This window comes from Ananas comosus, linkage group 3 (assembly GCF_001540865.1).
Source record: "Ananas comosus cultivar F153 linkage group 3, ASM154086v1, whole genome shotgun sequence".
Lineage (NCBI taxonomy): Eukaryota > Viridiplantae > Streptophyta > Magnoliopsida > Poales > Bromeliaceae > Ananas > Ananas comosus.
The window spans coordinates 13,655,317-13,669,149 of record NC_033623.1 but is presented as its reverse complement, the minus strand read 5'-3'; the positions used below and the strand labels follow the sequence as shown (position 1 = coordinate 13,669,149).

General features: G+C 35.5%; 2 protein-coding genes across 2 annotated transcripts; one reads left to right on the top strand and one right to left on the bottom strand.

Annotated features, from left to right (window-relative positions):
* On the bottom strand, positions 904 to 3,445 carry LOC109708334. The gene is made up of 2 exons (XM_020230048.1): positions 3,006 to 3,445; positions 904 to 1,180 (listed from the first exon to the last, which is right to left on the bottom strand). Exon 1 carries the CDS (start codon positions 3,371 to 3,373, stop codon positions 3,017 to 3,019), a length of 357 nt encoding a protein of 118 aa, XP_020085637.1. The 5' UTR covers positions 3,374 to 3,445; the 3' UTR covers positions 904 to 1,180; positions 3,006 to 3,016.
* Positions 5,068 to 10,719, top strand: LOC109707749 (protein CHROMATIN REMODELING 19). Its single transcript, XM_020229272.1, has 12 exons — positions 5,068 to 5,791; positions 5,899 to 6,016; positions 6,273 to 6,313; positions 6,391 to 6,641; positions 6,743 to 6,923; positions 7,647 to 7,832; positions 7,916 to 8,089; positions 8,163 to 8,321; positions 9,074 to 9,151; positions 9,307 to 9,443; positions 9,528 to 9,746; positions 10,255 to 10,719. Exons 1-12 carry the CDS (start codon positions 5,246 to 5,248, stop codon positions 10,415 to 10,417), a joined length of 2,253 nt encoding a protein of 750 aa, XP_020084861.1. The 5' UTR covers positions 5,068 to 5,245; the 3' UTR covers positions 10,418 to 10,719.

Here is a 13,833-nt window from a genome sequence, read left to right as displayed (position 1 = left end):
ATTTGAGTAGCATACACTCATGTCATGTCAAAAGAGTAAAACATGTAGACTCACATTTAAAGATCAAAAAATCGTGCCAAAGCTTTGCACGTAAGGGGAAAAAAAAAGCATTATAGACAAGTGTGGCATCAGATTTAGCTAAAGTTTCGTGTTGCATAGATTGTACAAAAGTAACTATCCAACAGTGCGATTTTCTGTGGAACTCTTGACAGCTCAAAACTGGATTAGGAAACATGTTTTGAGTACAAATTCTTAATGAGATAAACAAAATACAAATTTGCAGATAAGACACAAACAAAAACTTGGTACCAGGTGTATTACATCCATCATCAATAAGTGCTAAGGTATACAAGCTAAAGCACAATATCAAACTTGTGTGGACTTGAAAAAACAAACAAGAATCTGATGCTTTAACAATATTTTGGTAAAAAAATTCCTAACATTGAGTTACCCCATCATGAGCTCTTTTCACTCTAGCATTATCCAGTTCACACAAATGCTGAAAGCATCTATAGATCAATAGGACTAGTTGGCATTTTAAGATCAACTCAAGAATAAAAGAAACAGATCACATGCAAAAGAAAAACAAATTCAATAAAGAGAGGAGAAAACTTCCTATACAAATAAGGAATTTGGTGCTTCTAAGAAACACGCATTCTCCAAGCTGGAAACCTTCTATAGATATCAACACGACAAGAAAAATAATTGTACAGGAAAGTCATACAAATAATACTTTTACATAACTTCAGAGGTTATGGAACAAGCAAGAACAAAAAATTGTTCTGATTATATCCACTTTAAACAATGAGATTTCATCTTTCAACAGATTTAAAAGGTGAGCCTAAAATAATATATATCATCTCTGATTTCCAAACTAAACAAAATGAGCAGAAAAACCAACACTAGGAAAGAGATAGGAGTTTAATTTCTTGCATTAAACTCATGAACTATATAAATGTAGCAAGGATTTATCATCAATAATGCATCAGAAACTCAAGATACATTTTACAGAACGTGAAATAAGCTAGTAGCATACCATGTGTAATGACTACTACTTGCTCTCTTTACAGACTTGAATATGGCTAACTATCCATCTAACTTTTGGGTACAGCTCTTTCTAACAAGTAGTAACCACCATGCCGATGCTCCCAAAATCAGCATAAGAAACATACACAATAATCTGGGAAATATAGAAAAGAAAGAAATTAGCACAGATAGCACTAAAGCTTTTATCAAAGATTCAATTAAAGGTTTGAACTGAAGCTCTAAATTAAAATACAACCCCAACTATAGTACAGTATGTTATTTGGCACAAAAAACCAGCGACTGAATGATGAAAATTCCAGGGAGAAAAAAAAAGACAAAAAACCATAAGCATTTGTTAGTTTTCCAATATGAACTATGAAGCATGACGTGCATAAGATATAAGTGGATTTCATTGAGTAAAAACTTTATACAATATGCAAAATCATAGAATTGCTAATGGTTGATGATTATTATAAAGTCTTAAAAGTATTAAGCATGAACGAGGAATGCCTATCTCGTGTATCTCGATACAATTAGTTAGGATTTTTCTCAGCAATCAGTTATTTTCTAACTTTTTTTTGTTGGATATATGTATTAATTGATCTGGAAACACGACTTCGCTGTTTAAACACTAACAGATCTGCTCTAGTTTGGTTATGCAGTTCCAATGTTCTGCGGAGGTTAAGATGAACAAAACTTCCCTAATCTACAAGTCCTGCTTTTAAGTTTTACCGCGAAATAAATTAAAGGAACTTTTGGGGTGTCAAGGCCCCGGCCAGGCCCCTTGGGTTCTTCTCTGCACAAAAGCTGCTTACATCATTATTTGCCGTGATACGTGCAGTTCAAATGGTTGAAGGGAAGAGTTTAAAATTAAGTATGTTTGATTTGAAAAGTAACAAATACATACAACTTTTTTGTCTCTTTACTTGGGGTTAAGTGTACTCCCATGGATTGATATCATACATACAGCAAGGAGTGATGAGAAGAATGAATAAGTATAGGATACGAAGAAATAAAAAAAAGAAAAAAACATAGGCTTAGTTATATTTTACTGCATTGAACTTTGGATGTGTTTTCACTTTCTATGCTGTATTTCTTTTTTCACCAAACTCTGAACTGCGCTTCAGGTTTTACATCACTCCCTACAGTCCATAAACTATTTCTAAACTTTTTTTTCCTGCAGGCATGCAATTAACAAAAACATGACTCATAATTCTGACTGTAGGAAACAACACAAGGGATATACAGAAGTCAGTTTATAACAATTGCTGGGAAAATGAAATCATATCCAGAATTAAACCTAGGAAACTTATTCATGACTCATGCGCCTAAACTTTGTTAATAGTAGATGCTTGTGCAGGGGAGTAAAAGCTAGATGCTTGTGCAGGACAATAAAAGCTAAGGAACAGTAGTCCAGGCAAAGAACAAATATAGTAAATTTTGTTAATCTCTTCCTTGCCACCCACATTTCACGAAGGAGCCAAAAAAAAAAGAAAAAAAGAAAAAAAGAAAAAAGAAGAAAGAAGAAAACAAGACACAGCAACATTTAACTTCATATTCTTCCAGCCCAACCAAATAACGGACTAGCAACGCAAGGCACTAATCTACTTAAGCAATTTATAAGTCCAACAGATTGAGTTCTTTGAATAAAGAAGATCTCCTAGCAAACAAATGACCAAATTGCGAATTCCAAGGACAATAAGATCCTATAAGCACAATTCCAAAACTTAGATCCCTAACTAAACCACAGGATACAAACGTAGCAAAATGTTACATGCTTACATCAGGATTAACAGGAAGGTCATGTTTTTGTTACTTACGTGAATTTAGATGGAAAAGATCTAGACGAGATAAAATAACGTGTAAAGATCGAGCAAGAATAGCAAGCAATGCTCCAAGCGCTGATGAAACGAAAAATTATCCCTAGCACTAACCCTAACCCTAACCCTAACCCTAACCCGAGAGCAAGGAACTCATACCTTCGGATCCGTCACTTGCAGTAGCGATCGGCCTTCTTCTTGACCCGATCGTCGAGGGCCTCCTCGACGGATCGGGCGGCGGTGCGGGACTTGTTGGCGGGGTCGTAGCCGAACTTCTTGGTCTCCACGGGGAAGAGATCCTCGTACTTCATCCGCTTCGCCGCGTCGATCGTGTACACCTCCCCCCCGTCCCCCGCTGCCGCCGCCGCCCCCTCGCCGGAGGGGTTGCTGTTCTCGTCCTCCTCCGCCGCCGCCGACGCCGACTCGGTCGTCTTCTTCTTCTTCTTTCTCTTCTTGTCGAGGGTGGCGGCGTCGCCGCCCTTGAAGACGAGCCTCCCCGCCTTCACCTTCTTGTACGCGTCCGACATTGCTTCACCGCGACGCGACCTCTCTATCTTACTCTATGCTGTCGATCCACGGCTGCTTATGTATCACCGCCACTGGCAAAACCAAACCGGTCGACTTATGGAGACGAAATGAACCGAACCGAACCAAAATAAGTCGGTTCGGTTCGTGAAAAATTTTGTAACTAATTATTATGCTTCCTCTGGAGTTATTTGCGTTTTGGAAGTCAATGTTAGTCCTTCTCTACATGCTACAATGAATTGATGAGAGTTATGTCACCGACCTATATTTAAAAAAAGTTCTTGGTGCGAACATAATACTTTCTTAACTCTAAATTTATTTTAATTTTTGTTATTTAGTACATATTTTCATAATTTCTAATTATTTTAGATAAATTTTTATTTAATTAAAAAAAATATATTAAAGTTAATAGCTCAGTCAACTAATAATAATCAATGATCACAATTGTATTTAGTAAAAATTAAGAAATTAAATTATTAACGGAATTACTATTAGATTTAGTAAATTTCAAAATTATTTGAGTGAAATAATATAAATAAAATAATTAAAAGTTAAGTAAGTATAAATAAAAAAGGTAAATGTTTTTTTTACACTAACAATTTAGTCAATATATTTCCTCATCAAAATTTTAATTAGGTATATTTTATTTACTTACTAAAATTTAAATTTGTATGTATTTTGGCCCCCATCGTAATCAAGTCCTAGCTTCGTCACTGGAGTTATCTGTGTTATTTGATTTTATAAAGCCAACAATTATTAAAAAGACAATTAAATTTGGAGTTAAGGTGGCTGATTGAAATGAGTTGAAAACAAGTGGTTTTCGAATTTTTAATTTTTGAATGGTTATGTATAGCTAGACCTAAGTTTAATGAGGATCCAACATAGTTTTTACAATTGGAGTTGAAAGTTTTTTTTGGATGAAATATATTTATATATAATATATATCAATGTAAGGAATTTTTCTTTGGATAATTAAAAGTTTGGCCTGCTCTATCAATATCTTATGTCCTTTCAATTAGAAAGTGAATTTGTGCTCCCATCCATCCTCAACGTTTATTTTATCCCAGCGATTTTAATAACTTGCAAAATACACATGAGAATACAAATTCAAAATTCATGTCAATAGTACTCTATTGCGAGGATTTGGAAACAAAATTAACAATAAAAGAGCTTAAAATTTCAAAATTCACGATTCAAATTAAAATTTCCGTCTTCTTTATTGAAAGGAAAAAAATGACCAACATTTGTTGTTTAGAAGAATAACTTATATTACCCAATCGATATAAACTAAAATCTATATCAACCATATTTTATTTGACTACCATTTAACAAATAAAATTGAGCGACTGTAATTAAAATTTACATATAAGTAGTCTCGCATTAAGCAAATAGATCTTAGACCTACCAATCAGTATGTCACATTTATGAATCACGTAGATTTGAGTTGATCGGAAACTCCAATACTGACATTTTCCTGCAGTTCAAAGATGATGCTGTAGACTGGGTTCAGGAACTATTTCCTCTGGACCATGCTTAATAATCAGTGCTAACGGTTATATATCCATTTTGGCTAACCCGGTATCATACTCGGATCTGGGAAGTGCTAACGGTTATATCCTCTCTAACTTTTAGCCCGTTTCCTACAGGCTACAGGGACTCGGACTCGGATATCATTTAAACCGGCGCCCCCTCCCGACCGTTGACCGGCTCAAGAAAAGAAATCGACCGTCGCTCGCGAACTCGAACCGCCAAATTCTCCCCCTTCTCCATCTCCCTCCTCCGCGATCCTTCTCCTCCTCCCTCTCCTCTTCTCCCGACTCGCGGAACCCCGAAACCCTAGCACCGCGCTCTTTCCCCTTGCCCGATTCCCTTCGATGAGGGGCTCCTTCGACGAGATCTCCGACGACGAGTGGGAGAACCACAGCTTCAAGCCCTCGCGGATCCTCAAGAAGGCCCGCACCGCGCCCACGCAGATCGAATCCTTCGCCTACCGTTCCCAAACCCTAGCAAAACCGTCCGCTAATGGAGCCGCGGTAGTTTCGGACGATGATGACGAGGACGAGGAGGAGGTGAGAGCGTCTCGGCCGCCGAGGAGCAGTAGGAGCCGGCGCTTCGTCCTGGACGAGGATAGTGAGGAGGTGATCGGGGCCCGATCGGAGGAGGAGGAAGAGGACGAGGTCCATTGGTCCGAGTTGGAAGAGGAGGAGGACGAGGAGGAGGAGAAAGAGAAAGAGAAAGAGAAAGAGAAAGAGAAAGAGATGGAACTAGTGGAAGAGGAGGAAGTCGATGTTGTTGGCAAAGCTCTGCAGAAGTGCGCCAAGATATCTGCGTCGCTGCGGCAGGAGCTGTATGGTTCCTCTGTGCGAGATTGCGAGAGGTATGCGGAAACCGAAGCTGCTTCTTGTAGAATTGTGACTCAGGTACCTCCAAATCAAGATAATCGAATCATCACTGTTGAAAATTTGAACAGCTGTATTTCCTACTAATATGTCTTTTCTGCTTGCTTCTCTGGTGCTGTTGCAAGTAGGAAGACATTGATGCGGCTTGCTCTACAGAAGATTCTGATTTTCAGCCTATTCTGAAGCCTTATCAGCTTGTCGGTGTTAATTTCCTTCTTCTCTTGTACCGAAAAAACATAGGTGGAGGTAAAATGCAACTTGATCGTTTTAGATTGAAATTCCTTTATGCAAGTGAAGCTAGAGAGCATCAGTTTCATGGGCTAGGATTAGATTTCAAAAGGGAGGATGTAAAAAGAGGGCTTATAAAGCATGGGCCTTGTCGCTAGGCTGGCTTGCTACGCCCTTGACTTTTGAGGAGAGGTGTTCGATTAGGTAGTCATTTTTATTTTTAATCACAACCTCCTCATGCATGTATAATTTCTATTTATCTCTTCATCTACAGCTATTTTGGCTGATGAAATGGGGCTCGGAAAGACAATTCAGGTATATTTGGCTTTCAGTACCAATTGCAAGCCGTAGAATTGGGGCTGCCATTTGTTGTTAATGCTGTCTCATCACAGGCCGTCACGTATCTCACCTTGCTGCAGCATTTAGACACGGACCCAGGCCCTCACCTTATTGTCTGCCCAGCTTCTGTATTAGAAAACTGGGAAAGAGAATTAAAAAAGTGGTGTCCTTCATTTTCTGTCATTATGTTTCATGGATCTGGAAGAGCAACGTACTCAAAGGAGCTAAGCTACTTAGGCAAAGCTGGTCTCCCACCTCCATTTAATGTGCTACTTGTTTGCTACTCGCTTTTTGAGCGGCGAAGGTTTGCCAGATTTTTTGCAGATAATCTATAATGAAGTTTCTTAAGCTCCATCATTGACTACTGTTCTCAATCTTTCTTCATTCTCTTTCCTTGCCACGCAGTGCGCAGCAGAAAGATGATCGTAAAGTGTTGAAGCGGTGGCGGTGGAGTTGTGTTTTGATGGATGAAGCTCATGTATTGAAAGATAAGAACAGCTTTCGATGGAAGAACCTAATGTCTGTTGCACAAAGTGCACGTCAGCGTTTGATGTTGACAGGAACACCGCTACAAAATGATTTGCATGTATGTTTATGGCATTTGGCTATTTTTATTGAGATTTATATTTTTAAAGCGATTCTTCTAGTGCTTTCTTTCTGTATTATTATTTTATCGGTTGTATGACGGAGTCTGAGGAAAAGTTAATAGGTATGCTGATTCTGTCTGTAATGGTTTGATTTGCATCTGTGTTAATTTAGAAGGCTTTTGACTTTTGAATGTCTGTTGACTTGGGCTTGAAATTTGTACATGGTTGGCTTCTTGGTTAGCGAGCCGAGCATCTTCCTTGATGCAGTGTCTTTTGCATGACTTTCTGTGACAAAACATGGTAATTTGTGTTACTGAGGTGTCAAAGGAGGCCCATACCATATTTGAGAGAAGAATTTGGTTTAATTCTACTATGGTGGTGTGGACCAGCGACCACATTGAATTACATATTGCAGAATATAAATGGAGGGCCAACTATGCAAGTACTATGGTTCTTTGAGAAATGTATACAGAGATGACACTTTTACTTGTATGCTTAGAGGATTTTCTAAGTTTGAAGTGCATCATTTAGTGACAAATTTTCAAGCTTCATATTACTTTTTGCTTATCCCATGTTGGTGGAATTATAGGCCAGACTTTGAATTCTGCCTCTTGATAGTTTTATGTTGATTCGTTAAGATTTAGCTTAGTTACATTGGCTTGCTTTTTACAATTTTGGTTTCTTAACAGAACGAGACATGCTAACATTAAATAAATATGCAGGAGTTGTGGTCATTATTGGAATTCATGATGCCTGATATATTTTCAACTGGGGATGTTGACTTGAAAAAGCTTTTGAATGCAGAAGATAGTAATCTGATATCACGTATAAAATCTATTTTAGGGCCGTTCATTTTGAGGCGCCTGAAGTCTGATGTTATGCAGCAACTAGTTCCGAAAATACAAAATGTAAGTCAATCTTGATGTTTATACTAGTCATCTATGTTCCAAGTGGTTTAAAACTGAAACTGCCTGACAATTTATATATGCAGGTGAAGTATGTTTTTATGGGCTCAGAACAGGCTAAAGCTTATGATGATGCCATAAATGAATATCGTGCAGCTTCACAAGCTCGTAATGCAAGTGCCTCAACAGGAATTTCCAATACTGTTATTGGTCTTCTTCCAAAACGCCAGATTTCAAATTATTTTGTGCAGTTCCGCAAGGTCTTGAACATGTCTTCCAAGTCTATAATTGCTACTCTCTGTTGGTCTTGATCTAACTTAGGATGTTTTTCAGATTGCAAATCACCCTTTATTGGTTAGGCGTATTTACCATGATGAGGATGTTATTCGAATAGCGAGAATGCTGTATCCAAAAGGTGTATTTGGCTTTGAATGTACGTTGGAAAGAGCAATTCAGGAGCTTAAGAACTATAATGATTTTGCAATTCACCGGGTAAGCTTCCCCTGAGCTGTCCTTCCTCCTTTATGTAATACTAATTTGTCACTTTTATTGAGGATATTTGTGTTATTTATTGCTTTGACTCTTCCATCATGTGCTAGTGTTGCTACAAAATATTGTTAAAGGGCATTCAATTTCTTTGTGGGTAACAGGACATGCTAGCTAGAGAATATAATTTTGAACAAATGATCAGGTAGGTGAGACCAACCGGAGTTGCAACACTAAATCAAGACACAGATATCATGGTTACTGTACAGTTATGAAGTTATTTAACTATATTTTGATGCTTATTAATGCATCTTAGAAAGGGTGGAATCATGGTTGCCATAATTCAACTAGTGGCCTTTGAATTCTGAACTGGAACACGCTATCCCAATCATGGATCACTATCAAATTGCAATGGCAAAACAAGTGATCCTACACTAGCTCTTTAATCAATAGTAAAATCATATTGAGACTCATATTTTATATTTTTATGTAGATTTATATATAAATCAAGACCGGACGTGCTGTGGTACCATTTATTTTACAGATGTCGCTGTTGCACTGTATTATTGCAGCTTTTGTTTCCCCCCTTTAATTTAAACGTAGGCTCGTTTCTAATGAAGTTATAGTATTTGTTTTAGGTGTAGCTGTTCTAGTTCTTCAAGTGGATCATTGTCAGCAACATTCTAACCTAGTGTTTTGCGTGAAAATTCATATTTTATCCGACTTAATACAAATGCTTCACTTTTGTTGCTCTCCAGCTCTTAATTTCATATGGTGAGACGGGTACAAAGGGTGCCTTAACAGATGAACATGTCCTGGGATCAGCAAAATGTCAGGTATAGTCACTTATTGCTTAGCAGTTACCTCTGTTTATGATAAACAACATCATACATATATTTGTTGTGATGAAAGTCGTTATGCTTTACCAAAAAGGATACGCTATTATATCTCGGCATTCACTTCACTTTATTTTTTGTTCTTCTGTATGCAGGCTCTAGCTGAGCTCTTACCTCTTTTGATGAAGGGCGGGCATAGAGTCTTAATATTCAGCCAATGGACAACGATGCTTGACATTCTTGAATGGACATTGGAAGTAGTAGGGGTTACTTACAGACGTCTTGATGGGAGGTAGATCGATTTCTTATCTAGCGACACTGTAAATGCTCTATCTAGTTGCTATAGTTTGTACTTACAGTTCTTTTTCTGTCCCAGTACCCAAGTGAATGAAAGACAAACTATAGTGGATACCTTCAACAATGACCCTTCTATCTTTGCTTGCTTACTTTCTACAAGAGCTGGAGGCCAGGGGCTAAACTTGATTGGAGCTGACACAGTTATCATACATGATATGGATTTTAACCCACAGATGGATCGGCAGGCGGAAGATCGGTGTCATCGTATTGGCCAAGTAAAACCTGTCACTGTTTACAGGTATTTTATTTGGTTATTGGCCCTATAGATTTTAGAGGCTACAAATTTATGCTATTACACTGGCACTCCAACTATCACTTGGGTTATTAATACTATCCAAATTTAACACTCAATGAATTTATCAAATAACCCATTAATAAAGTTGTTTTTTTAGTTTTTTTTAATGTTTTGGGGTGTAGATATAATGGTCACACTTGAAAATAATGGAAGTTTAATGGCAATAAAACATGTCTTGTCCATTTTACTGCCACATGCAACAAATAGAGAAATAGATGAAATTAATAGAGTACCATTCAAATCAACAGTTACACGTGCCTGTAGGCATCTCATGTTTTTATGTTTAACATTCTCTTCTTGAGAATCTTTGGGATGGCGGGAGTTCTTGATTAATATTCCCTCACAAAAAAAAAATGTTAATAAGTTCTCTAATGGTGCACGAAAGACTAATATATATTTTTCTACATTTATAAGTGAGGTTGAGGTTCATTTGCTCATATTTTTCAATCAGGCTAGTAACAAAGGACACCGTCGATGAAAACATATATGAAATTGCTAGGAGGAAACTAGTGTTAGATGCTGCAGTGCTCGAGTCTGGAGCAGAGCTGGATGATGACAATGATGTGTCTGAGAAGACTATGGGGGAGATTCTAGCATCTCTTCTTCTTGTGTGAAATTTCCCCACCATCAGTAAGTTCGAAGGTATTTGATCCTTTAAGCTACATTGATCCTTCGATATGGGTTTTTTGGTTGAACATTTTTTGCATGATTCTTGGGGCAGTACGTTTTGGTCGCTATCTTCCCCAGAATGTTTAGTTTATTAGTGGTTGTTGGCAGTGATTTAATTATCACTTCGGTCGCTAGATTGGTTGGTGGGAATTTTGTTTGCTCTGTACTGATTTAGGGATTAAGAAATTGTAAAAACTTGTGCGAGTTACTGAAACCCTCGGTGAAACAAGTTTGTTTGTTTTGTAGAAATTCTTCTGTAATAAAATGAATATACCATACAGATGTATTTCAGGGAAATCTGTTTAAATAATTTTCTTAGTGAATTTGAGAGATGAGTAATGTGTAGTTTCTTTCTTCTTTTATCTTTGCTCTGTTGGATTGGCTGTTTGTTCTATGGCAGTCGAAGTCGACCATGATTGTAAACGTTAAGTATTAATTTGCTAGGACTTTGGTAGGTTAAAATTCATCTTTTAGAGGAAAAGTTGTCACATAAGACTATAAGAGGAAGCAAACCTTTGACTAAAATCAATACATATCTATCTTGTTTTGTTTGGTGTTTGTGTCTAGTTATATGATTTTCCGCCACAGGAGCAGCAACAAAACCATGGCATTTGTGTTTTGTGCATTTAGGAGGTAACTTCAATTATAATTTTGCTCACAAAAATACTCCATCAATTCTGGTGCTTTACCTTTACAATGAATTTTTGGTTCTTTTGAAGGCATTTTCCTTTATTTGTTACTCTTAATGGCATGTTACAGCCTCAGGCTTATCAGTATGTTGGTCAAGCACTGCGTTTGTGCAACCTGGAAAGAATGATGTGGCCGGTAGATCGGTATGTTTGCTATTCTTATCATGTCCTAATCGTGACTTGATGGCCTAGGTTTGTGTGTCATTTTGAAGATGTTTTCAGTACTGTGATTTTACAAGTGTGGTCACTAGCTCATATTTTCAAGTGCATGATGTTCTGTAATTTTTTGTTAAATGGTTGAAAACTTCATTTTAGAAAGGGAAAGAACCCTAAAATGATATTTTTGTTAGTTGCTAAAGAATTTACATCACAATATCATAGGAAAAGTTTTCCTATTTTGTATTTGATAGTCACGTGAAGGCGGTCATTTATTTTATTCCAAATTCTTTAGAGAAATATCATTGAAATCTCAGAAGATTTTTTTTCCTTTTTCTGTATAGTGGAGTTTTTTGCAACAGTGGAAATGTATTTTTCTTGTTACTCTCATAGTCATCATCGAGTAGCAAGAGATATTGTAACATTCTGTGTGCAAGTATATTTGTTACTTGCTCATTTTCCACTGTAAAAGTTTGTAATGAAACATGTGTCTATGTAAGTGTCTGAATTTAGGCTTTTATTTGTCAGATTTAATAAGGGTGTGTTTGGTTCCACATAAAACTGTGAAAAAGAATTTTCGGTGAAAAAATAATTTTCGGAGGAAAATAAATTTTACGCTTTCTAGTGTTTTGTTTGTGAGAAAAAAAATAGTTTTTCATTACGGTTGTTTGGTTAAATAAAAAAAAAAAATGTAAATAAAAACTTATTATATATATTTTATCTTATTCTATATATTATGTATTATATAATTTATAATAATTATCATATTACATATATCTAGTATTAGTATTATAATTTATATTTATAAATAAAATATTATTTAAATAAATTATACAATATTATGTTAAATAATATATAATATATATAATACATAAAATAAATTATATATATTTATAAATAAAATATTATATAATATTATATTATTTATTAAAAATAAAATATTATTTTTTATATATATATATATATATATATATATATATATATAATTATATATATTAGTAGAGCTATTATGCTATTGAAAGCATAAAATAGTTAGTGTTTTCGATTTTTTTAGTCTTAGATCAATCCTGTTAATTATTTCTAACCATTGGATTAATATTATTAACCAATGCGAGATCACTCAACCTAGGGGTACCACTCAATCTTAACGGGAAACCGGTATCATCCCAATCGTAGAATTTTTGATCAAGAGGCTAAAAAAAGTCGAAACACCAACTACTTTATCTTTCGATATATAGTAGCTCTACAACTATATATAATATATATATATATATATATATATATATTATATATAGAGGAGAGAGAGCAGAGAGAGAGAGGAGAGAGAGAGCGAGTCCAACTACTATCGCTATTAATTATGATAGGAACACTTGCCTATCAAGTCGCCATTATTGAATGATCGGAACTTCAAATTGATAATTCGGTACCGCTTGAAATTGATCTACACAATTAGAAATGTTTAGAAACCAAATTTTGTAATATTTAAAAATCATTATCAAGTTCATCTTTAGAGTTAAAAAATGAACGGTCATAAATGAATAATCTTCTTAAAATAGAGGTTAGACTTTCTTAATTCATAATCAGAGTTATTAAAGCTTATCTAAATAGTATAAAGAATTTTCTATCAAAAATTTAAGCAATTTGGATTGCTCTACACCGTTAAACAAGCAAACGGCTCATATAGGCCGTCAAAAATTGTCGATTTTACGACACTTTGATCACCATGTAAATAATTTTTAAAATTTATGAAATTTAGTTTCTAGATATTTCAAATACTCTAGATCAACTTCAACGGCTCTGATAATCAATTCGGAATCTCTATCATAAAAAACCATTTGATAGGACAAGTGCTACTATCCTATTAATAGGATAGTAGCCCTAGCCTCTATATATATATATATATATATATATAGCTAGGCTATTATACTATCGGTAGCACGGAGGCCTTTGTGCTACCAAGTTATTTTCAATGATATGGCTTCTAAATCGATGATCGACTCCGTTAGATTTGATCTATACTATTAAAAGTATTTGGAAACTAAATTTTATAATTTTTCGACATTATTTGGCTAGTGATCAAAATGTCTCAAAATTGACAATTTTAATGGTTGATGTGATGCGTTTGTGAATTTAATGGTGTAAACCGATCCAAATCTGATAAAATTTTTATAGAAAAGTATCTCTAATCTTAAATTTAAGTATTTTATTATCATTTTTTATGAGATTTTTATTTTCAACCGTTTATTTTTAGACTATTCCTTTGACATGTAAATGATGTCGAAAAATTATGAAATTTAGTTTTCAAATATTTTTAATAGTATAGATCAAGTCTAACGAAGCCGATCGTCGATTTGGAAGCTGCATAATTGAAAACAACTTGGTAGTACGGAGGTCTCCGTGCTACCGATAATATTCTAGCCTCTATATATATATATATATATATATATATATATATATATATAGAGAGAGAGAGAGAGAGAGAGAGAGAGAGAGAGAGTCCGGCTACTATACTATTG

Bases quoted from the DNA above. Each gene is read 5' to 3' on its own strand.
- LOC109707749 (XM_020229272.1), top strand. From the start codon at position 5,246: ATGAGGGGCTCCTTCGACGAGATCTCCGACGACGAGTGGGAGAACCAC. The intron at 8,090-8,162 runs GTCTTGAACATG...GATGTTTTTCAG, and splicing joins ATTTTGTGCAGTTCCGCAAG to ATTGCAAATCACCCTTTATT. The intron at 9,444-9,527 runs GTAGATCGATTT...TTTCTGTCCCAG, and splicing joins TACAGACGTCTTGATGGGAG to TACCCAAGTGAATGAAAGAC.
- LOC109708334 (XM_020230048.1), bottom strand. From the start codon at position 3,373: ATGTCGGACGCGTACAAGAAGGTGAAGGCGGGGAGGCTCGTCTTCAAG.